This window comes from Danio rerio, chromosome 22 (genome assembly GCF_052040795.2).
Source record: "Danio rerio strain M-AB ecotype USA chromosome 22, GRCz13ab, whole genome shotgun sequence".
Taxonomy (NCBI): Eukaryota; Metazoa; Chordata; class Actinopteri; order Cypriniformes; family Danionidae; genus Danio; species Danio rerio.
In genome coordinates, this window is record NC_141042.1 from 10,123,480 (window position 1) to 10,149,715 (window position 26,236).

At 37.8% G+C, this 26,236-nt stretch overlaps 1 protein-coding gene across 10 annotated transcripts in view; it reads right to left on the reverse strand.

The window, feature by feature from the left end:
* Positions 1-26,236, reverse strand: part of LOC147838420 (uncharacterized) — an 82,102-nt gene that overhangs the window by 54,962 nt on the left and 904 nt on the right. For 5 of the 10 annotated variants that reach the window (XM_087303908.1, XM_087303907.1, XM_087303906.1 and 2 more), the window contains exons 2-17: positions 22,128-22,221; positions 20,643-20,747; positions 16,458-16,562; positions 15,334-15,388; positions 14,885-15,083; positions 12,978-14,799; positions 11,342-11,500; positions 10,740-10,907; positions 10,103-10,276; positions 7,525-7,695; positions 6,004-6,177; positions 5,609-5,776; positions 5,252-5,425; positions 4,722-4,892; positions 3,860-4,033; positions 857-1,027 (exon numbers count right to left, since the gene is read on the reverse strand). In XM_087303908.1, coding sequence (XP_087160034.1) covers positions 857-1,027; positions 3,860-4,033; positions 4,722-4,892; positions 5,252-5,425; positions 5,609-5,776; positions 6,004-6,177; positions 7,525-7,695; positions 10,103-10,276; positions 10,740-10,907; positions 11,342-11,500; positions 12,978-14,799; positions 14,885-15,083; positions 15,334-15,388; positions 16,458-16,562; positions 20,643-20,747; positions 22,128-22,171 — 4,034 coding nt within the window. In that variant the 5' untranslated portion in view covers positions 22,172-22,221. The remainder of the gene's footprint in view (positions 1-856; positions 1,028-3,859; positions 4,034-4,721; positions 4,893-5,251; positions 5,426-5,608; positions 5,777-6,003; positions 6,178-7,524; positions 7,696-10,102; positions 10,277-10,739; positions 10,908-11,341; positions 11,501-12,977; positions 14,800-14,884; positions 15,084-15,333; positions 15,389-16,457; positions 16,563-20,642; positions 20,748-22,127; positions 22,222-26,236) is intronic. The other 5 variants (XM_087303909.1, XM_087303913.1, XM_087303911.1 and 2 more) reach the window with 4 other exon arrangements.

Below are 26,236 nucleotides of genomic sequence, written 5' to 3' on the forward strand. Positions count from 1 at the left end.
GTGTGTATTTTTGAAATAATTAAATTATATTCTTGTAACAATAATTATTTTATAGGGATGGTTAGGAGGCCATAATGCACAGAGGCCAGTAGACAAGATTGCCCAGGATGCCAGGATCACATCTCTGCTTTTTTTAAAGGACATCCTGGGAGATTTAATGACCACAGAGAGTCAGGACCTCAGTTTAACGTCTCATCTAAAGGACGATGCTCACTGACAGTATAGAGTCCCTACCCCTACACAGATGCATTGGGATCCACACAGATTGCAGGATGAGTTCCCCCTGCTGGCATCTCTAACACCACTCACATTCAATTAATAATCAGGCTCAACCCTGCTTAGCTTCAGTGGTGACCACAAGAGAGCTGCAGAGAGCTAGCTGCAGACAAACAACAAGTTGACTGATGTAAGATACTCACATGAGTGTGTTGAGAGTACAGTGTTTATCCTGCAGTAGAGCAGAGAGTTGATTCACTCGTGTCTCTTCAATGCTGAACCTTTTTACAATTTTCTCATTTACTGAATTCGGGGTTTTCATTATTTTCCATCAAAATTGAAAGAAATACACTTGAATAAACCCTTGAAATATATCAGTCTGTGTGGAATGAATGTATACACTATACAAGTTTCTCTTCCTGAATGGAATTAGTGAAATATTAGGACCCACACAGAGGGCAGGGTGAGCTCCCCCTGCTGGCCTCTCTAACACTTCTGGCAGTAACCTAGTTTTCTCATGTGGTCTCCCATCCTGGTTATAATAAGGCTCAACCCTGCTTAGCTTTAGTGAGTGACCATGTGAGAGCTGCTAAGAGCTAGCTACAGACAAACAACAAGTTGACTGATGTAAGATACTCACATGAGTGTGTTGATCTGACAGTGTTTATCCTCCAGTAGAGCAGAGAGTTGATTCACGTGTGTGTCCCCTAGTCCACGATCACTCAGATTCAGTTCTTTCAGGAGTAATGGGTTTTTACCAACAATTCCAGTAACAAATTGACAGCCTTTATCAGCAGCAGGACTCAAAAACCTGAAGAAGACAAGATCAAGCAGGAGTCAGCTCTTAACTACTGCCACGCTTTCCAGGAAAATACAGAGTGAAATTAAAGCCTCATAAGGTATCTGGCTTTAAACTAAACACGTTCAGAAATGTTTGCTTTGTAGGGGTGTAACGGTACATGTGTTCACTTCGAAAAGTCACAATATGAGGTTTACGATTCGGGTTACATGCTCACGGTTCATTTCAGTCTAGATGTGCTGTGAGTGTTATACAGAAAAGATCGACAGTGCAACATCTGAGGAGCCATTCACAAAGAACACATTTCTGTGACACAGCAGTGCTCAGGACTGGCTCCACAATTTTGCTGTTGCCATGCCAAATTGCAACCCCATAAATAGAAGCATGCAACACTAGTTCTGCAACTGAGTTCTTATGATTGGTCCACTGCTCTGAAACTGACACTAAGTATGAGAAACGAACGCCACTGTGGGTGAATGATAAAATCTTTTATCTTCACATGATTTCTAAAAATACTGGAGTGTATAACATCATGCACATCTGTAAACAATGGAAATATAAGATATTGTCTCATTGTGAGCTCGTCAGTCAGTTTATAAGTGAATGAGTGGGTGAGTAACTTCTCTACAAACACACATAACTGCTGTTGTCCGCTGCAGCTGCTGTTATAGATGGACAGTGCTGCATTCTCAATGAAAGAGATTTTCAGTATTGAAACGTACTGAATCTCACATTTAATACACAACTGTTGTTTTTCTGGGGCCTGTTTCAGTAAGGAGGTTCAAACAACTCAGAGTTTAAAGTTGAACTCTGAGTCGATTTACCGAGAGATTAAAAACTCAGAGTTTTCGGTTTCAGAATAGCTGATCTGAGTAGGGTCAATCAACTTTGAGTAGACCAACTCAGAGTTAAGCGCACACCGTGACTATAAAAAAGCATTATCAATGGAGAGCAGATATTACGAGTGACCATGGCAACATCTTAAAAAAAAGAGAGATGACCATTTCTTTCTCCAGCTGAACTTGATGTGCTCATGCAAAGTTATGAGCGTATATATTTAAAAAGAAGCAACCATCAGTGAAACAGAAACAGTTAACCTGGGAAAACAGCTGCTCAAGTTAATGCGTAATTTTGGATCTAAAATATTTAAATATAAGTATAATAAAATAAGTAATGCAATGTGTGATGTTTATAATTTTTCTAAACTTTTATACACGTTTATCAGTTTTAATAGATTTAACAGTGCACTTGTGTGTCTGCCTTTTTTATTGCTCAAGTGATAGAGGTTGATATAATATTTAGAAGGTAAGCAGTAGTAAAAATTATTTTTAGAAAGAATAATAATCCCATTAATCTACTAACAGTACATGTCGAAGGTCAGTGAATTTAAATTATTTATTGTTCTGTGTGTGACTAAAAGGTAGGCAATAGCTATGTTTCCATCCCAATATATTACATAAATTTATGTGCAAAACTGGAATATTGCATAAAAGATACGAATAAAGCAGCGTTTCTATCCAACGAGTCAAAGAGAACAAAATCGTCACTTCCTGATTAACTGGTGCCAAATATCAACAGTAAAAACAGAATTTACTGCGGTAGAAGAAGCTGCGTCAATTAATTATTTAATAAATGTACTTGCGCCTCAGAAGACAATTCTGACACACAGTGAACACGTGGGGGCGTTTGAAGCCATGAGACGCGGAGACTCTTCACACGCTCCAGACGCTCGGAGGTAATTAATAATATACACTAATACTGAAACAGTTAAGGCATTTTAGAATGACCAAAACAACATTTAAGACATGTTACAGTGTGCTCAGCCTGCTTTGTCCATTCACACACATTTTCATCATCATATGATGACCTTTTTAATGTACATACTGTAATTTGTTCAGTTAAAGTGTTTCCATCATAGTTTATGCGCATATTTTTTAACAAATAAAAGTTTATCCTACTCAGTTATGTGCGTGTTTTTATGCATATTTTTAAAAGTTATGTGCATCATGATGTTTCCATCAATCGTTTTTATGCACATATTCAAAATGAGCATTAAAATAGGTGGGTGGAACCGTAAAGCTAAGGCGAGAAATACCACTTTGTCTTTAAAAAATGGGAGGAGACGGACAGAAACTCTGAGTTTAGAGAATAAAACCTGCTCCTGACCAGGTTAGGTTCACAGAGTAAGTTACCAAAGTAACTGACTCTGAGTTAAAGTTACCTCTCTTTCAGAAACAGGCTTGACTTACCCTGCTTTCTCGAGTTTAACAAACCTGCCATTTTGAAACGGAAAACCCAGAGTTTCTCTCATTTCAGGGTTAAAATACTCTGAGTTTTCACTTAACCTCCTTTCTGAAACAGGCCCCTGTTGTTTTAGCAGCTTGCCTCAACACACATGCCTGAAAGCTTCTATTATACCTAGACAAAGCTTGATTCATTGGTTCAGGTGTGTTTCATTAGGGTTGAAGCTAAAATCTGCAGGACACCACTGATCTGGAGTCTTTCAGACCTACTGTACAGTCAAAGATTTACAGGGAATCTGAGCTGATGGAAGTTTAATTGCAGTATTTTCAGAAACATTTAAACTGTTTGACTAAAAAACATTCTACAGTATCCACAATAACTATGATATTTCTTTAGCATTTTTATCATCAAAGCATCAAAATGAATAACTGCACATCCAGCGACCGATTATGTTTATAATTTTGTACTGAGTATTGAACCACAGCTAAACTCAACTAACATTTTATGACTTATTTTGATTCAACAAATTCCCCATCCTATTGTTTTAGTGAAATACTCTTTAAATAATTGACTTTCATGCTTATTCTCCTCATGTCTCACCTCAGTATCTTCAGTGTACAGTGTGGATCCTGCAGTAACTCAGTGAGCTCCTTCACTCCTGATTGTCCAGGATCATTTCCTCTGAGATCCAGCTCTATCAGGTGTGAAGGGTTTGATCTCAGAGCTGAAGCCAGAGCTTTATAACCTTCTTCATTGAGACTGCAGTCTGAAAGACTAAAGAAAAAAAATTAAAAATAAATAAATAAATAAATAAAACATTGTGGTTCATGTTAATACACAAAACTCTGAATAATTAAAAATAAAGACATTTTCAGATAAAGTGTAGGCACCATTGACTCATTTGTATGTTATTAACTGAATACAGTTCATACATTAACGAGATATATATACTACGCAATATATAATACAAATAAATTTAAAATTGTCCCAATGTTTCTATCAGTCCTGTTACATTTGCATTCAATTTAACATAAAATATGTGCAATACAGCTTTAAGGCTATGACTCGGAAGTGACATCATTTGATGGAGGAGAAGCTGACAGTGATCGAGGATGCGTTCTATCATTAAACTGTAAGATTTTAAGCTTGTTTTGTATGATTTTTTTGAGGACGACAAACTTAAGTCTGTCACATTTTTTATACGTGAAAATGTCAGTTTCTAGTAGAATGTCCCATAGTCACCATCACTATACAGATGCATTAGGACCCAAACAGACCGCAGGGTGAGTTCCCCCTGTTGCCATCTCTTACACCACTTCTTGCAGCAACCTAGTTTTCTCATGTGGTCTCCCTTTCAGGTAATAATCAGACACAACCCTGCTTAGCTTCAGTGGTGACCACAAGAGAGCTGCAGAGAGCTAGCTACAGACAAACAACAAGTTGACTGATGTAAGATACTCACATGAGTGTGTTGAGTGTACAGTGTTTATCCTTCAGTAGAGCAGAGAGTTGATTCACTCGTGTGTCTCCTAGTACACGATTACTCAGATTCAGTTCTTTCAGGAGTAATGGGTTTTTACCCACAATTCCAGTCACAAACTGACAGCCTTCATCAGCAGCAGGACTCAAAAACCTGAAGAAGAGAAGATCAAGCAGGAGTCAGCTCTTAACTATTGACACCGTTTACTGCATTACAAACCATGCTGAGAAGACCAGATTTACCTGAATTTTATGTATTATTACTGAGTGAATTGAATTGAATTATCATCATTTAACTGCTTCCCTCTCACCTATTTCATTACTTTCAAATTAGACATTGTGTTTTCTCTCTGTTCTCTGTGTTTCCCTCCCTGCCTACAAGTTCTCCATGGGAAGGGGTATTTAAATGGAATCCTCATATTAGTGAGATCATTTCTAAGATATACGTAATTATCTTGTCAAAGGTTAATTCTCAAAACATTGACTTTCATGCTTATTCTCCTCATGTCTCACCTCAGTATCTTCAGTGTACAGTGTGGATCCTGCAGTAACTCAGTGAGCTCCTTCACTCCTGATTGTCCAGGATCATTTCCTCTGAGATCCAGCTCTGTCAGATGTGAAGGGTTTGATCTCAGAGCTGAAGCCAGAGCTTTATAACCTTCTTCACTGATGCTGCAGTCTGAAAGACTAGAGGAAATAAAACTCAGAAATAAATGTACATTGTGGTTCATGTTAATACACAAAACTCTGAATCACTACAAGTTTGGGTTCATTCATATGTTTATTAACTGCATAATACCAATAAGTGTAAAAGTCTAGATGAAGATTCTATTTTTCAAGAGATGTTGAATGTATTAGACATCAGCTCACCTGAGTTTCTCCAGTTTACTGTGCTTTAGTCCATCAGAGAGCCGCTTCACTCCTGAATCCTGCATATTATTATTGCTCAGGTCAAGATCCTTCAGACTGCTGGAGTCTGATCTGAGAACTGAAGCCAGAGCTGAACAGCTTTCCTCTGTTAGATCACACTTACTGAGCCTGAAAATAAACACCAACATTGAAGTTTCACATTTTAATCATAATAAAGTTTTCAGGCTCAGAATGAAGAGAAAACGTAACATTCATCTCATTAACCATTGGTATTTATATATTGCTCTTCAAGTCAAACATTGTGATTATGGCGGTTATGAAATTATAATTTGAAGACTAAATAAAATATTACTAAAACATGTCTAATAAATGATAATTGAATGAATGTTTCTCACCTCAGTGTCTCCAGTTTACAGTGTGAATCCTTCAGTACGTCACATAAGAGATTCACTGCTGTGTTTCTTATTTGATTGTCATTTAGGTTCAGTTCTCTCAGGTGTGATGGGTTTAATTTCAGAGCTGAAGTCAGGATCACACACTGTTCCTCTGTAATACTGCAATAACTCAGACTGAAGATAGAAAGAGAAAAGACAATGGTATGAATAATTTTTCAATAAAAATATAAAAGTTTAAATTAAACCATTGAAAGTATTTGTCAGAGATTTTTCAGTTTTTTAAAATATCTGAAAATATTTTATACTCACAAAGTTTTAAAAATAAACAATCATGCCATGTGCCTCAGCAAGTAAAGTCAAATTATGTGATTTTATGACATGAATAGGTATGTATGATAATTGTTAACAAATATTTTAGAATACTGAATGTAATTATATTGGGTTTCTTAAAATTTTTTATTCAATCTGGTGTTTTTGAATAAAATAAATGTATTAACAGCATTAATTACTTTATCCAATAAATAAAATATCTATAAAAAGTGTATGGAAAAAACAAAACATACAAACAAACAAACACTGAAATCTTGAGAGCTGCATGAGAGCTGCTGTTTGAAGAGAATAAAGCAGCTATAATGAATGATGTAATCAAATTTGGATTATTTATTTTAGTAAAAGAAAAAGAAAATGTTTTAGACAAAATTAAGTGTTAAATTTAAGACATTAGTTTGTTTTTATATAAAGATATAGACCTACAGAATTAATTTTCTGAATGTATAAACATGAATGGCAGCTGTTGTTCTTAAACAGCCGCAAAACTACATGCTGAACACTGTGAGTTTGTGTCGAGATGATGATAAACTATGCAACTTTTTGAGCTTTTCTACTGAGCATGGGCAACAAAATTTGTACATCAAAATTAAAAATGTATGTTTTCTGTATAAATAAACTTCTCAGTTTTAAGTCCTGTCTTCTTTTCTTTAGATTGGTTAATGAATTATACAAACTTTTAGCACAAATACAAACTCGATTTCTTATTATTTGTGATGACCTTGTTTGACAGTACTTTTAGTCATTTTAAACATTAGTATTTGTACTTGAGATTGGATGTGTGCATTTTTGACATAAATTATAGTCTTTTAACAATAATTATTTTATAGGGATGGTTAGGAGGCCATAATGCACAGAGGCCAGTAGACAAGATTGCCCAGGAAGCCAGGATCACATCTCTGCTTTTTTTAAAGGACATCCTGGGAGATTTAATGACCACAGAGATTCAGGACCTCAGTTTAACGTCTCATCTAAAGGACGATGCTCACTGATAGTATAGAGTCCCTACCCCTACACAGATGCATTGGGACCCACACAGATTGCAGGATGAGTTCCCCCTGCTGGCATCTCTAACACCACTCACATTCAATTAATAATCAGGCTCAACCCTGCTTAGCTTCAGTGGTGACCACAAGAGAGCTGCAGAGAGCTAGCTGCAGACAAACAACAAGTTTACTGATGTAAGATACTCACATGAGTGTGTTGAGTGTACAGTGTTTATCCTGCAGTAGAGCAGAGAGTTGATTCACTCGTGTGTCTCCTAGTTCATGATCACTCAGATTCAGTTCTTTCAGGAGTAACGAGTTTTTACCCACAACACCAGTCACAAACTGACAGCCTTCATCAGCAGCAGGACTCAAAAACCTGAAGAAGAGAAGATCAAGCAGGAGTCAGTTCTCTAATGGCCTAAGCCTAAGAGGGTGCTTTTGTTGGCCAGGCCTGAAATGTTCAGAAAGCAGCTAGGGCCACAGAACTTGGGGACCTGGCTGGGGGGCTGGCGGCGATACTCTGTGCCAAATTTGGGGGTCCTGCAACCTTTTGATCTCTCGGGAGCCAACGTCCCTCGTGCAACTTATTCAATATAAACACCATAGGTGGTTCGTGGTCTGGGGGGCTTTTTTGAGCAAATTGGCCCGTGCGACCGCGGAACTTTGGGGCTTGCGTCGGGGCCCCGTGACGCAACATATATGCAAGTTTGCGGCCAACCGAGCACCGTCCACGAAACACCTATGAAGATGAATGGGATAAGTTGCACGTGGGATGTCCAGCCATTTGGCCCCTAAGGGACCGTTCAGCCTCAAACTTGAAGTTTTGGTACTCTCTGGGGACCGAGAAGACTACTGCGGCCTTTTTATGGCATCTTGGAAGCTATTTTTTTCCTGTGACCAAAAACGAGTGCTCATTAGCACAAAGGGCACCTGGCAGGCATGTCCAGGTGGTTCCTGGGCACGACGGACACTTTGTGCGCGATGATGAAAAATAGGTGTTTAGGGTCATTAAAGCCACTCTGCGGACAATGAGGAAGAAGAGGGTAAAAAACAGGCAGTCGGGGGATCAGCGAGCATTTTGGGGGTCAAAGGTCACTTTTTGCATAATAGGCAGTCAGGGGGATCAATAGGCACTTTTTGGACAATAGGCAGTCAGGGGGATCAATAGGCACTCTGGGGACAATGAGGTAGAGGAAGGTTAAGAATAGGCAGTCAGGGGCATCAATAGGCACTCTGTGGACAATAGGCAGTCAGGGGCATCATTAGGCACTCTGCGGACAATGAGAAAGAGGAAGGTGAAGAATAGGCAGTCAGGGGGATCAATAGGCCCTTTTTGAACAATAGGCAGTCAGGGGGATTAATAGGCACTCTGCGGACAATGGGGAAGAGGAAGGTGAACAATAGGCAGTCAGGGGGATAAATAGGCACTCTGCGGACAATAGGCAGTTAGGGGGATCAATAGGCACTCTGCGGGCAGCGCGAAAGAGGAGGGTGAAGAATAGGCAGTCAGGGAGATCAATAGGCTCTCAGCGGAGAGTGAGGAAGAGGAGGGTGATGAATAGGTGGTCAGGGGGATCAATAGGCACTCTGCGGGCGATGAAGAAGGTGAGGGGGTGTCAATAGGCACTCAGGGGCACTTTTAGGCACTTTGTGGACAAAAAGGTGGTCAGGGGGACAACTAGGCATTTGGGGGGGGGCTTCAGGAGTGACCCACGAAGAGCTTGGGCACCCGCGAAGGTGTCAGTTCGGAGCCTAGAGCCGATTTGGCCGCCTTTACCTACGTTTTAGTAAAAGTGACATTCACTTACTTTTCACTTCACTAGTCATTCACTTAAGTGGTTCGTGGCGTCCAAATATTGAGTACGATCCCTCGCACCAACTATTCATCATCTGGCAACTTATTTCCATTCAAAAATTTCCACGAACAGCCTAGATTCCCTTAACTCATTAAGAGAACAAGCTCAACCTTGTTAGACCATGTGCCATGGCGCAAAGTGGATTTTTCCGTCCTTAAAATAGCAAAAGTAGATTCTGACACCCCTTAATGCTTCTGCACCCTGCGCTTTTGAATCGTCAAAATAGAGCCCATGATCTTAAACATATTTTTGAAACTTAGAGATTTACATTTATTATTTATAGTCTACAAAAATGACAAAAATATAATAACAAAAAATGTCATAAATGGCATTTATTTAATTTTAGCTTATGACATTTCTTATCTGTTTGGAGACTAACATGCAAAAAACTCAGACTTGAAACAAACTCAGAAAGACCAAATTTCCAGAGATCAGAAAAGTCAGAGCTAACTTTATTTCCCAGAACAACACAATGAAATTAAAGCCTAAAATGTTTTTGGCTTTAAACTAAACATGTTCAGAAATGTTTGCTTAGTGATGCTGCATTTATGTGAAGATCTGGAGCCTCTCAGACCTGCTGTAGAGTCAAAGATTTACATTGAATCCGAGCTGATGGAAATTAAAATGCAGTGCGTTTAGAAACATTAAAACTATTTGACCAGTATGCTTTCAAGAGTATCCACAATAACACAGATTTTGAACGTTTTTTTTTTTTTTATTAGTACCTTTTTTAATAGTGCAATTTTTGCACATTTATTATCCAAGCATCACAATAAAGATTAACTGCACATCCAGTGGCCCATTATGTTTATTATTTTGTACCGAAAATTGCATCACAATTATAACAAAACTTGTCTATCTTATTGTTTTAGTAAAGTACTACTCTCTAAATAATGGACTTTCATGCTTCTTCTCCTCATGTCTCACCTCAGTATCTTCAGTGTACAGTGTGGATCCTGCTGCAAATCAGTGAGCTCCTTCACTCCTGATGGTCCAGGATCATTTCCTCTGAGATCCAGCTCTGTCAGATGTGAAGGGTTTGATCTCAGAGCTGAAGCCAGAGCTTTATAACCTTCTTCACTGATACTGCAGTCTGAAAGACTAGAGGAAATAAAACTCAGAAATAAATGTAACATTGCGGTTCACGTCAATGCACAAAACTCTTAATCACTATAGAAATACATTTTCAGATCAACTTTGGGCTCCATAAGCTCATTTATATGTTGAGTAACTGCATACTACTAAGTCTAAAAGTCTGAGACAAAAATGAATATTTAACATCTAAATATTCCAAACACCCTAAACAACAATTAATCATTATGAATGTTTTTCTCAAGAAGTTAAAGTTGCTAAATATTAACTGAATATGAAGAGTTGCGTTGCAAAAACAGATAACTACTGTATTTAGAAATCAAGTTTTTTTTGCAATTGTATTCCTTAATACACAATATAAAAACATGATATCTGAAAACAACCAAACACAACGTTATTGATTTGGAAATAAAATATTAACTTGCCAAAAACAAAGATTCAGAAATGTTGGATGTATTAGACATCAGCTCACCTGAGTTTCTCCAGTTTACTGTTCTTCAGTTCATCAGAGAGCCGCTTCACTCCTGAATCCTGCAGATTATTATTGCTCAGGTCAAGATCCTTCAGACTAATGGAGTCTGATCTGAGAACTGAAGCCAGAGCTGAACAGCTTTCCTTTGTTAGATCACACTTACTGAGCCTGAAAATAAACACCAACACTGAAGTTTCACATTTTTATCCATAATAAAGTTTTCAGGCTCAGAATGAAGAGATAACTTAACATTCATCTCATTAACTTTTTTATACTATTGGCTTCAAGTCAAGTTGTAACTATAGTTGTATTTAATTGATAATTTTAACACTAACTGAAATATTACCAAAACATGTCAAATAATTGAGAATTAATTTTCATGTAAGACAATTTAGAGAGAACAAAAATGTTTAAATGGTGCACGACTACATGGTATATTCTATTACTGAAAAATGTAACAAAATGTTTTGCTTACTGCCCACATTCTTGAATATATGAGATGCTGTATTAGTTTTGAAATGTACATTTTCATAGCCTGTAATATTTGTATATTTTAAAAACATCGCAACTAGAGTTTTCTTTAGGTGTTATCCATCACATACCTCAGTAGTTCCAAATCACATTTTATAATGCAGAGCAGCTTCACTCCTGAATCCTGCAGGTTATTATTGCTCAGGTTCAGCTCTTTTAGACTGGTATCTGATCTGAGAACTGAAGCAAGAGCTGAACAGCTTCTGTCTGTTAAGTTACAATCATTTAACCTACAAGAGAAATCACAGAATCAGGAGCACAAATACAAAACATTTTATTTATATTATCGACAGATTTACTGAGCTGTGTTGGAAGTTTTGATGACTAATGTTGTTTGTTTGTACTAGTCTGTTTTTTTAAGAAATAACCTGAACAATTTAACAAGTTGAACGATGCAAACACAGATAAATAAGTCAACACTACGAGTCTCTGATCACAACACCTAAATGATAATTGTATGAGAAACATGACCCACTCAACATCCAAGTTAACTCTTGAATTAACTTGAACTTCTTTCAGACAGAACTTAATCTTTTCTAAAACTCATATATTAAACCAACAGATTATCATCAAAATTATGATAAAGGACTAAAACTGTACATATTGAACAATGCAATGCAATTATTGGTTCACCAAAAATGGTTGTCATATCTGGGATAAACGAATGTTGAAGACGTTTCTCCTCCTTTCATGCCCTTTATGGAAGTTTACCATGTCATGAATCTGTCTTAAACTTAGATCTTGTTACCATGCTTAAATATTAAAGTAATATAAAAGTTTTTACTATATCGCTTAGCTGTTGAGCATGAAAGTCTCTTAAGCTAGAAAAGGATGTCGAGCATTGCACCAGCCGCTTCTTTATAGCATGACTGATTGTCACTGACACCAGCTGTGCACGCTGACGCCACCAACTCATTCGCATTTCCTTGGCCTGTTTTTATACTCTTTCAGATGATTGGTTTCTGACAAAATCCCCATAGTGGAAGTTTCCACATAGCATTGCCATTCCCCCCCTCGGGGAACGAAGGGTTACTTTAGTAACCGTATGTTTTTTTAAGGAAAAAAGTTAAATGTTATGCAACGGCCAAGTCAATCACCTGACCTGAATCTGATTAAGCATGCATTTCATTTTCTGAAGACAAAACTAATTGGAAAATGCCTTAAGAAGAAGCACGAACTGAAGACTGAAGTTGCTGTAGAGGCCTGGCATAGCACCACCATGGATGAAATCCAGAATTTTGTGATGTCTATGCATTCTAGACTGCAGGCTGTAATTGACTGCAAGTATTAAAAAGTGAAAGTTTGATTTATGATTATTATTCTGTCCAAATACTTTTGGACCCCCAACAACTGAGAAGCACATATTCAAACTTTTGTAATTCCTATAGCGTCCACCTGATTTGGATGTAAATACCCTCAAATTAAAGCTGACAGTCTGCAGTTAAAGCGTATCTTGCTCGTTTGATTTCATTTCAAATCCATTATTTTGGTGTATAGAGCCAAAAATGTTTCAATTGTGTCAATGTCCAAATATTTATGGAATAACTGTGTGTGTGTGTGTGTGTGTGTGTGTGTGTGTGTGTGTGTGTGTGTGTGTGTGTGTGTGTGTGTGAGAGTGTGTATATATATATATATTTATATATATATACATATATATACATATACATATCAGACAGATGAAAAAACAACCCCTTTACGTAGACTTACAAAGCTCTTTTAGAGGTTTTGATGACAGGTGAAAGCCTGATGAGGCACTCATCTGATTTCTTGAATTTCTGAAGCTCAAACTCCTCCATCTCCTCCTCTGATGTCAACAACACAAAGGCCAGAGCAGACCACTGGGCAGGTGAAAGATCAGCAGATGAGAGGCTTCCTTTGCTAAGGTGAGACTGAATCTCTTTCACCAGAGTTTGGTCGTTCAGTTCATTCAGACAGTAGAACAGATTGATGGATCTCTCGGGAGAAAGATTCGCTTCAAACTTCTGCTTGATGTACTGAACTATTTCCTCTTTGCTCCGGTCATTGTGGTCTTGCTGTGTCAACAGACCTCGTAAGAGTCGTTGATTGGACTGAAGAGACAAACCGAGAAGGAAGCGAAGGAAAAGGTCCAGGTGTCCATTGTCACTCTCAAGTGCCTTGTCTACTGCAGTCTTCAGCAAATCAATCATGGACTTTTTTCTCTTTTTAGAGCCTTGATGAAACACACTTTTCTTGTTGATGTCCAGAAACAGATGTGCATAAAGGGCTGCAATAAACTCTTGAATGCTCAAGTGAACAAAGCAGTACATGGTACCAAGAATCATCCCTGTTTCCTCCTTAAAGATCTGGGTACACATGCCTGAGTAAACTGAGGCCTTATAGACGTCAATACCACAGGCTTCCAGGTCTGTTTCATAGAAGATCAGGTTGCCTTTTAGCAGCTGATAAAAAGCCAGTTTTCCCAGTGAAAGGATGGCGTCTTTATCCCAGGACACATCTGGTGTGTATTCTCCATCATACTTTCGTCTGCTCTGTTGAATCTGAAAGCGCAGAAAGTGTGTGTACATCTGTGTCAGAGTCTTGGGAGTGTCTTCAGTGTTTGATTCCTGCAGTGTTTTGGAGGCGTCATCAGCCTGATTGTGTTTAACATCATTATTTCTCTTCTCCTGTAAAATGTTCTGGAGAACAGTGGCTGAAATCCAGCAGAAGACTGGGATATGGCACATGATGAAGAGACTCTTTGATTGTTTAATGTGATCAATGATTTCTTTGGCCTGATTCTCATCTGTCAGTCTTTTTCTGAAGTACTCCTCCTTTTGTGCATCATTGAATCCTCGTATCTCTGTCAGCCGGTCGATACAGTCAGGAGGAATCTTACTGGCAGCTGCTGGTCTGCTGGTGATCCAAATGAGAGCAGAAGGAAGCAGATTTCCCTTGATGAGGTTCGTCAGGAGAACATCCAGAGAGGCTGGTGACGAAACATCACGACACGTCTCATTACCAGCAAAGTTCAGAGGAAGACGACATTCATCCAATCCATCAAGGATGAACAGGACTTTGAATCGATTCCTTCTTGTAAGGTTCAGTCCTTTTGTCTCTGGGAAAAACTGAGTTATAAGCTCCATCAAACTGAGTTTTTCTTTCTCCTTTAAGTTCATCTCTCTGAATGGAAGAGGAAATATTAAGCTGATCTCTTGATTTTCTTTACCTTCAGCCCAATCCAAAACAAACTTTTGCACGGAGACTGATTTCCCGATGCCAGCAACTCCTTTTGTCAGGACAGTTCTGATCTGCTTGTCATGTTCAGACGCTTCAAACAAATTTCTGCATTCAACCTGCATCTCTTGAGCTTCATGACGTCTGGTAGCAACTTCAATCTGTCTGACCTCATGTTCAGTATTGACCTGTTCATTGGCACCCTGAGTGATAAAGAGATCTGTGTAGATGTTCTTCAGGAGTGTGGAGTCTCCTAGCTGAGCAATTCCTTCAAACACATACTGATACTTCCTCTGTAGGCCACATTTCAGCTGATGAATGAAGATAAGCTCATCTAAACATACATGTGGAATAGAATTAGATCAGAGTTAAATGTGTGCTTTTATTTTTTTATAAGTGATAATCTGACAGTCTCTTACCTTCTAGAGTATCTGCAGCTTCATCTTGCTTCATTTCTCTCAGGTAGTAGAGTGTGAGATCAAGAGCTGCTTCTTTTATTCTGCATTTGTTCTCGTTGAAGTCCTTTACAAAGGATTGAATGTTTTTCTTTTCTTTTAAGATTTTCATAAACTTGTTTAGCTCATTCTTCACATATTTAAATATTCTGCTCTCAAGATCCTACAATGAAGAAAAAGATGACAGAATGGAAAAATCTAAGCAAAGCACACATCTATATTTTGTCAAAATACTTTAATTTAGTATTTAATTTACTTTAATCAATAACTGTTAATTTTACATATTAATTATGAAAATTACTTTCCTCATGCATTCTTTAAGGAAATCACCAACAACATTTATATTGATTATTTTTTGTATGATAATCAATGTATTTGTTACATATTAAATGTCATAAAAACCTGATTCCTACCTTGAAGATCGACACTTCTGTCTGGAATTCTGAATTTTTTGTCTCATACTGGAGCCTGTTAAAATAAAATAGTACACTTTATTGCAAACTATTACGTGTATTTGAAATGACTTGTATTTTTTAAAGAAAACATTGCGTTACACTTTACGCTGTTAATGTGAAGATTTTCATTATACAGTAGGTAGGTTTATTTTATAGTTTTTTTAGCTTTATATGTTCTTTATAGGTTTCTTTATAGATTTATTATAGGTAGATTTTAATAGTTTGGTTTATCTAGTCCAGACCAAAAGCAAATAATAAACAGTACATTAGACCATTTTCAAACACTTGGATCCTTTTCCACATTACATTGATTGTTCTGGTCTGAATCAGTTCAAATAAATCACAATGAAGTCACATGACAAGATCCTCATTATTCATTGGCTAGATGTGTCCATACTGAATTTCAAATCATAAGGCAAATTTACCTGGCATCTCTATTGGTTTTCTGTATTCTAGCTTGGTCTTCTTTTAGTCTGCACATGAGCAAATACTTGTATTTCTGCATCATCAGCAGGTATTTTAATAATGTAGACATATTTTATACCATAGCACATCAATATTTCAAGACATCACACTTAGATGATGCCTTATACTAATAGCAGGTTTGGCATGCAGTCCCAGAACCCTGAGCTTGGAGATAATCAAGCCTATGGCTCGCACCTGGTCATTTAGCATAAAAGGGGGTCTAACATCAAGTATTTCTTGACAGCTCCTCCTGGTAAATGAGGAACAGAGAGATGGGGTGATTTGGGGGATTCTTCAGAAATGGAGAAAATGAAAGTAAGGTAAAATTGGCTATTTATTGTAGGTTTGGATTAATCTGACTGGTTAATCAATGATTGCAGATAAGAGACCAATCTTCAGGATCAATTACAGTACATCACATGCTCCTCTTAAAATTAGTTTATGAAACTTTACTTAATAAGATTTACAAAAAACAAGTCACTAATATTTAAGAATTAATTAAATTCTCTTGTAAATACTCCGATACATATTTGAGGCAAATGTTTACTATAAACATTTGTTTAAACATTCTCTTTTTGTATGAGTGACCAATACCAATAATAAAAAACATGAAATACCTTTCATTAGAGGATGGTATTTCCTCACTGAAGTCTGGAATGAGTTTTTTTGACTGGTCACTCTTCACAGACACAGAGCTGGACACAGATGAACCTGATCTCACACTAAACACACACACACACACACACACACACACACACACACACACACACACACACACACACACACATTTTTTAGTTAATCCTATTACAGAAGTTAGTCTAGAAATTAGCTAAAGCAATACTTTGAAACACTTTTTAGTAGCTGATAGTGCTTAATTGTTAAAGGAACAATAATATTACACTTTACACTGTTAATGTGAAGAAGATTAGACCATATTTAAGGAGCATTTATTATAGGAACATTTCAATCTGTAGTTTGGTTCCTTTAGTCCAGACCAAGAGCAAAAAATACACAGAACATTAAGGGCTCTATTTTGACAATCCATGCACAAAGTGCAAACCGCAGGGCACAAACGCATTAAAGGCGTGTCAGAATCTACTTTTGCTATTAAGGATGGAAAAATCCACTTTGCGCCGTGGCGCATGGTCTAAAAGGGTTGAGCTTATTTTTCTAATGAGTTATAGGTGTGTTTTGAGAATAAACCAATTAGAGTCTCATCTCCCATTCCCTTTAAGAGTTAGTTGGGTCGCTCCATAGTGCATTTGCTATTTACATGACAGACTTTGTAAGTGGAAAAACTGAGCATTTCACTAGTAAGAAAACAGTTAAATAAAGCATCTACAGCGTGAGAATGAGAGATGAGCCTCCTCATTATTAACTTTCACTTTCGCTCTCGTGGATAGGGAAACCTTGTACGCACAGACATCAATTAGCCTATAAATAATTAATTTAGTTTTTTAAGAGCAAAGATTTGTTTCAAAACTATTTTTAAATTCAGTTTAACCAAGTGTGGTCAAAAACCTGAATTATATCTTAATACACATGCTTTGCCCCATATGGCCTAAAACCTGACAGGTGGGCAAATCTAAGCTTGTTTTTAATAAAACAAATATAAATATGCATATAATAAAACATACTGCTAATAATGGTAACATTATGCTAAAGAAAGTTATCACGAACAAACTAAAAAAGCCTCCCAAGATAAAGAAGGCATGAAGGCAGTGGTTTTTATATTTATGTAGGCTAGAAAATAATGTTTTGTAATATTTTATTACTTTATATTGATATCCTATATATATATCCTTATTATATCCTATATATATCCTTGATATTCTAATTATTTTGGTTTGCAAAGACATTTGCGTATTGCTCTACATCTTGTGTGTTTTAAGCAGTGTGTAAGCGATGCGCACAACTAACGCGCTCTGCACTGGACAATAGACCGGCTTTGTTCTGGTCTATAAAACAGACTATTATAGTTTCTCAAAATAGCAAGACGCCAGCAATGCGCCTCAACAAGCCTCCTTTTTTAGATCAAAACGCCTATGGGCGCACACATGAGCACAAATGCATTTGCTATTTAAACAGCGAGACGCAAAATGTCAAAACGACTCTTGCGCCAAGCTGAAACTAGCAAACAACAATTGCGTCTCGCCTTAAGCCACATTGCACGGGGTGTATTTCAGGGCCCTAAACCATTTTCAGCTGTGACAGATTTTATTGTCAAAAAAAAATAATAATCTAAATGAAGTCACATGACAACATCCTCATAATTCATTGGCTAGTTGTGTCAATGCTGAATTTCAATTTGGCAGCATTCATGTAAGAGAAAATTACTTGCCATCTGTTAGTTCTCTGTATGCTTGTTTGTTTTCTTTTAGTCAGCATAAGTGGGAAATGCTGCATTTAGACCAGCACAAACAAACCTCAACAAAAGGGGAAAACTCTAGCGTGATTGATGTCAACTGAAGTTTAAATATTGAAAATACTGAAAAATATTGTAATGTATTCTGCCTTCTGCAAAGAAGACAATGTGCAGTGAATAATAGTAATTATGCATCATTAACAGGTAATTTAATCATCAGCATTAAATAAGACTTACAAAAACATAAGTCACTAATAGTTTATTATTAATCAATTTCTCTTTTAAACATAACAGAAAAAAATTGAATACCCATTCATTCATTAATTCAATTTCAACCATTTTCCCAGGGCCGGGTCATGGGGCAGCAGTCTTAGAAGAGAACCCCAGACTTCCCTCTCTCCACACACTTTCTCCAGCTCCTCCGGGGGGATCCCAAGGTGTTCCGAGGCCAGCTGAGAGACATACTTCCCCTCCAGCGTGTCCTGGGTCTTCCCCGAGGCCTCCTCCCGGTGGGACATGCCTGGAACGCATTCCTAGCTAGGCATCCAGGAGGCATCTGAAACAGATGCCCAAGCCACCTTAGCTGACTTCTCTCGATGTGGAGGAGCAACAGCTCTTTTCTGAGTTTCTGGATCCCAGCAGAGGAGCTTGAGAAAGTGTCTGGGGAGAGGGAAGACTGGGCTTTTCTCCTAAGACTGCTGCCGCTGCGACCAAGAAAGGGTATCTTGCTCCGCCGCCCGCATTTCTCGGAAACCAGCTCTACATTGCGGAGCGGCGCGTTCTTAACTACCAAATATGCTGCTCCATTTCTCATCAACGTCTACTATTTATCAGTTTCTTGTTTGTATTTGGCCATTTTTGAAAAGGCCTCTGCCATACCTGTCTGACTAGCTGGCCGTTTGCATTCAGAAGGTGACACCGGAGCTGGCTCTGCATGTCATGGCAGGGTGACATGACCGCAGATAGCTCTGGAGATTCGAGCTTTGTCTGTCCATTTAACACTTATTTTTCTAAACAAGCCCTACAAATAGCTTCATCTTAATTATTGATTCGACTTTCTCGTTCGCCAGGAATCTAAAATGTTTTCAGATTGGCAATGTAATATAAGTTTTCCAACGAGGTTCATGGCTGAACTTGAACTTGCTGTATCACGTCTCAGTTAAGGTGATATATTTATAAATGTAGTACTTGGCAACATAAAAGAAAATTTGTGTTCTAGAGTGCTTGTCTTGACAAAACAAAAATGTCACAGGCCTTACATATGATATTGCATACATTTGAATACACATTTTATAAGCTAAATAAAAGCCTCAGTTTGGTTCAGAGTTATCATCATACAAAAATCAAGAAAATCTTTGGATTTGTTTGATTCGTAAATTGTAGGCAATTTTAAAAGCTGAGAGCTATTATATAAGAACTATTAATAACTGTAATTTTCCAAATAAAAAAGGTTTGTTGGTTATAGCCCACCCTAAATCATCAACAGCCTGTTTTTTAGTAGGCCTATACAGACAGCACAGAGGTAATCAGCATCAACTCATCTGTGTAAACCTGTGACCAGAAATATCCTTCTTTCATTTTGCTTCTTTGGCAAAATAGGTCTGTAGAAATGTGTGTTTGCATGTGGTACCATCCCGAGAGTTAACAAATATTTGTTGTTCATTTGCCGATCACAAAGCACACGCCTTTCCGTTCCAAAATCGCGCGGCGCACCGGCTGCCTTTTATGTTGACAAGAAAAAAAGAAGCCCTGCGCTCTTTTCTATGTCACTAGAAAACGACTGAACCAGCTGGTGTGCGCGAGTCGAGTTGATGTCGATGTTATAATTGTAATTTTAATAATATTGTGATATTCAAGATCTGTAAAGCAATACTAAATATAACTTAAATACAGCGACCACAAGTCTCTCCTCTGTCATTAAAAGTTTGCCATAGTCGCCTTGACAAGCCAAACCCCACTGTCACCCCTACAGAAATCCTGCAGTGCTTTCATTTGACTGAAGAATGAAAAAGACCAAGGTAACACGTTTTTTCCACTCGAGCACACAGTGCGAAACGGCAAAACTTGAGGCGCACAGAGCGAGCATAAGCAGAGGGTAAAACACTGGTAGCCGTCAGTAAACCATTAAACAGATGCCCCGTATGCAGCCAAACTTTAAAAATGTATAAAGCATATTTTTAACCGTTTAACTGATACCATTAATCGGTTACAAACGCGCCCTTTCGGTTAACCAGTTATTTTGAGCATCCCCAACTAAACTGCATGTGCAAGCTCTAAAAAAAAAATTTCTCTCTCACGGCCGCACGCCGGAGATCCGGCATGGTGCCGGAATACTTTAAGCCCTGTTAATGAGCATTGTCCCCTGTTAAATAAATATGAACAATAATAATATTGAGCATTGTCCCCTGTGAACAATAATAATAAAAACATGAAATACCTTTTATTAGATGATGTTGTTTCCTCACTGAAGCTTGGACCTTCATTTTTTGACTGGTCGCTCTTCAGAGACATAGAACTGAACACAGATAAACCTGATAACACACTGAAGACAAACAACAAATCAATTTGTATTTTTTTATTTAGTCCTATTACATGTAGGCTAATGAACATCACACACATGAGCTCATGCAATACTGTGAAACACATTTCAGTAGCTGATAGCCCTTCATTGCTTAAGTTCAGTACATCATCTTTGACTGCTCATGTTTAAATCTTGATAAAAAAGCAAATGAACTGAGACAAACTCTGTCAACAGCAGAAACCAGAAGATGAAATAATTACTTTATAATTCTAATAAACAAAACAACAAACTGTGTACTGCAAATGTAAGGCTGAGAAATGGCTAAAAACATTGACATTTTTTAAAATATATCTGCTAATTTAGACTGTAAGAGATCATTTACACACTGGTAAGTTTTTAATACTGACAATGTCTATTAAATCATTGTTAGTCATATACTGTATGGTTAAACAGCTTATAAATAAAGCTTCCACATCAATTATTAACCATCGGACATGCTCCATATAAACATGATGCAATAATGCTAATCTGAAGTTGAACAGGACTTTAGCTGTGCTCAGTTTAATTAATTCCACACATCACAGCATCAATATATTGCAAATTAAGGATGAAACTGGATCTCAATAAGAAAAAGTATATCTGTCAGAGGCTACAATGTAAACTAGAAACAACAAAAATCTTTGGAATGGTGTGCTTTTACTTTTAAACTCAATTTCAACAATTAAGTGCTTTTTAGCTAGTGTGACTCTCATGGCATCCTGCGCTGCATCAGTCTCAGGTTAGGGCAGCTTTGAAGATTATGCTATGTATTGAAAATTGTTTGTGAGTAAGGCTCTGGCAAAGTCAAACACTTTTTAACTGTAAAATACTAAATAATTGTTTTATTGTACAGAGAAGAATAAGTTATCATTTAATTAGTGTATAATCACAATAGGAAAACCAATAAAATTAAATCTGGGGTTCTGTAGAGAATTATGCTAGAAATAAAAAGAAAATGAATGGTTAAAACTTAAGTTAAATTAGTGGTTCTCAATTCAGCTTCAGCACTAGATTTTTTAAAAATACTGGATATGTCTAAAGAATAACTGACAGTAGACTAGAGTTTTAACTTGTTTTTGCGTCATCTTTACATCAATACATCTAATTGTGAGTAAAATAGCACAGTAATATAATAGTTACACAGTTTTTAGTAGCTTTAAAGAGTGATATGTTGAAAACTACAGTGCAGTTATCAACATCTGCCATGAAGTATTACTGGTAATACAATATGAAAGCAGTTTTAAACCCGTGGCAATCTAAGGGATATAGTTGTGAATTGTTTTGGAAAGATGGCCAGGGCCATGGTGGAAAACAAGGACAAACTTAAAATTCCAATTATGTGTGAATAAAAACCAGTCTTACCTGTGGTTCTCTGACAGACAGTTTTCTCCCGGATTTACTGGCATGTTGAGGCTGGAATCTGTGTCACTGAAGACAGTCAGAGAATCGTCATGACCTGGACACGACAATGTTTCACTGAGATCAGAATCATTACAGTTCACAGAAAGAAAAATAGGGGGAGTAAGGACGAAAGTAACGTGGGACAAAAGTAACAAAATCGATTTTCTCTGAGCTTTGACAACTTTTGCTTTCTAGGCTATAGCAAATTTCTCTTTTTGAATCCAGAAAACAAGTTCTATTTTCCAAGTGTCACACTAATGATCAAGATATTTAGTACAATAACACATGCTTAAGTTTGCAATCTCTGAGTTTTTCCAGTTTAAAAGGAAATCAGGTTTATGTGGGGACGAAAGTAAGAGTTTTTCCTTGTGGTGGGCTGTTGCATTAACACGAGACTCTTATCGCACGATAAAAAAAATATTGCCTGTTAATCTATTCTCAAAGTTGGGTTAGGAGCTGGGCCTATTCTACGCAAGCTATGATGACCAAAGTGCCAATCTGAATTAAATCAGCAGGATGCCTGACGATAACTGCAGTTTGGCAGTTTCACGTTCACTCATGAACATTTTATGCCGTCGTGACAAACTGGGGTATTAGACGCAAATATGGAGCAAGGACTGGTGAAAGTGTTATGGAATTTAATAACGCACACCAAATGGAAAGAAAAAAAACTTCAGCATTTTGCGATGTGTAAGTGTGCACGTTCCTTTACTGACAGCCGCCTGTGTGGATCTTGTCGGAAAATAAGGCGAAAAGTCCTGCATGACGGTATTGCAGTGTTTACTTCAGTAATGTCCCTAATATATGCATACTCATTTATTCATTTTCTTTTCGGCTTAGTACTTTTATTAGTCTGGGGTCAACTCAGCGGAATGAACCACCAACTTATCCAGCATGTTTTACGCAGGGGATGCCCTTCCAGCTGCAACTTATCTCTGGGAAAATATATATGCATTCTCCATGTCTTAATTCCATTTCTGTTTAGTTCAGTTATAAGCTTATGTAGGCCTATACAGTTCAAAATGCATGTTAAACTGAATAAACAGTTAGTAAACACAAGTACATCTTATTGAACATATTTATTTTCATCACCAATTATCATAGTAGAACAGTTTCTCAAGCAGTTTGTGATGCATTTTGGAAACCAGAGATGACCCCCTGGTCTAATGCGCCACCTGGCTTGAGAAACCCATTTAAAGACTTATTATTTGGGTAGCACACATATTCTGAAGCGGCGACGCAATGGTGCAGTAGGTAGTGCTGTCGCCTTACAGCAAGAAGGCTGGTTCGAGCCTCAGCCGGGTCGATTGGCATTTCTGTGTGGAGTTTGCATGTTCTCCCTGTGTTCATGTGGGTTTCCTTCGCATACTCTGGTTTCTCTCACAGTCCAAAGACATGTTGTACAGGTGAATTGAGTAGGCTAAATTGTCCATAGTGTATGAATGTGAATAAGTGTGTATGGATGTTTCCCAGAGATGGGTTGCAGCTTGAAGGGCATCCGCTGCGTAAAACATATGCTGGATAAGTTGGCGGTTCATTCTGCTGTGGTGACCCCAGATAAATAAAGAAACTAAGCCGAAAAGAAAAGGAATCCATAAATGAACATTCAGCAGAATTCAAATGAGTCATTTTAATCTAGATTAATTTTGAGATTAATCTAGATTTTAAAAAATTATCTATGCCTACCTCGTTATTACCTATATTTTTCACTTCCACATTAGAGTTTACAGTGTTTCAACTCAGATGTTTTATAAAATTGATACATACTGCCGCATTCACAAATTTTAGAAAATGTGTACATTTTGTATTGTTGGATCACTTTTGAACCATTTGATGGAACTGAAATTTAAAATGAAAAGGCAGCTTAATATTCAAAAAATAAATAAATAAATGACAAAATATGGTTGCATTTACAACTGTATATATTGAAAATAAATAAGATTAAGTCAGTAAATCGAACACATACTGTTATGTTACTTTTGTCCCTTCTGGCAGGGTCAAAAGTAACAATAGCGCAAAATGCGGAGGCCCCCCTGCAGGGATCACCGACGGGGCCCCCAGTTGAAGGCGGGGGGGGAGATTGGGGGGGGGATATACACATATACACATAGATATACACATATATCTATGATCGGGAGTTTTCCTGGATGTTAGTAAGCATTTTTTTTTAATATGAAAATTTTTATTTGACATCACTTTTCTACATTGATGGATCACTTATCGCACGGGCATTCCTGACAAAAAGCTTGTGTTTGTGTGTATGAAAATGTACTATTCACTCTCCCTGTTAAATTTGATCTAATCATGTGCTGAAATACAGCTCCTCTCCTGCTTTCACTTCTCATACTGACGGAGGGAGCGATTCGTTTGTGAATGAATCTCCGTTATGAACGACTCGTTCGCTAGCCGACAATAATACAATTTTCTGGCAGCGCAGCATCTCTTTGTCATATTTCTTTTGCATTGTTTGCTGATTTATTCAACAAACCTAGCATAAACCGAGTGTTTAGTGCGAGTTGGTGCTACTTTGCCTTATGGTGAATGCAGTAAGTGACTATAGATATTATTATCAATAACGTGACCTGTTTAGCACAAATTTAAAAACATACAAAAACAAAAAAAAACTTAATCATATGAAATGTTCTGCCTTTGTGCTTTGTTTTCTTTGTTTGCTCGTTACTACACTCGTAGACAGCGCTTAAGTCCAGCATCTTCACGTAATAACACTGTCTTGACTAGCGCGGTTGAATGACATTTGTCCTGGGAGCACTGTACCAATGTGGCGGCGCTATTGACGCATGCTCAGGGTCCCTATGCAATATCTAGTGTACATATCTATGTCACAAATTGAGGAGCGGGGAAAGGAGGCGGAGTGGCGTGGCAACGCGGGGAATCCTTCACAAACTGAGGAGCGATCACAAACCGAAAGTGGCGAGAGCGTCAAAGTAGCCAGAAGTCATTCATTTTTTAACGAGAACCGGGGCCGAGAAACAGCGGCGCGTCTTCATTGGCTATGACGCGGTTCGGCGGCAAGCAATCAGAATGAAGTAGTCCACCGCCTGAGCGGAGTTCAGAGAACACAGACCTGTAAACTTTGGTTCCGACCACAGTTGTTCCCAAGAGTTTGATTATTGCGATTCCTGGATTTTCAATTTTTAAAAATCGCGACGACGTGGGGCCCCCTAATCACGCGGGGCCCCCCCGCGGTGCGTGCCCTGCGGGCCCGTCCGCTACGCCACTGAATGTGCGATTTGTTTAAAGAGGAATTTGTTTTTAAGTTGAATTTAGAGACCCTTATTTCGGGTCATTTCGGTTCAATATTAATCGTTAACCGATCAGATTAATGTTCACATGAACCAGAAGTTGTGACGGTTATTGTTTTCGTATTGTGAGGTAGTTCCAGAGAAACAGAATATTAAAGGACAAAATAGTGGGCGTGGCTTGTTTTTTTCAACAAGTATGCAATTCATTCATAAACATCTGGAAATAGGTTTGGGTAGAGTTATTACAACGTAACAGACACCTTCTCTTCACCATTATGTTTGATGTCAAAACTGACAGCCTGAGAAGCGAGGTTAATCATGTTAGCCACACAAAATATTTCAAAATCAGGTAATCTGAAAATATGCCTGCTGAAGAAAAGAAACAGCCTGGTTGACCAGCTAAAACCAGCCAACCATGCTGGTATAAGCTGTATTTTTTCAGAAGGGTAACAGGAAGTGCATTTTCAGATTTTAAATTATAGATTACACATTTTTTTATCATTAAAAAACATGCACAGATGAATTGTTCACCAAAAAACAAATAGTGTTTTGCCGCTCGGGGTTGTTTATTTTTGCCTTTTATTTTATTCTAAATAAATAACCTTTCACTCTGCATTTGGGTCCTCGCTCCTTTTTCCCCCTCTCCTGATCGTGACAATAAAGGGATCTACTGTTATAACTGTAATTTTCTAAATAAAAAAAAGGTTGGTTGGTTGTCCGTTAATCATTAAAACTATATCTGTTGTGTTTATGAGTGGTGGCAGAGCTCAAAGGGAGAGAAAAAACAAAAGACTTGTGCGCATTTCT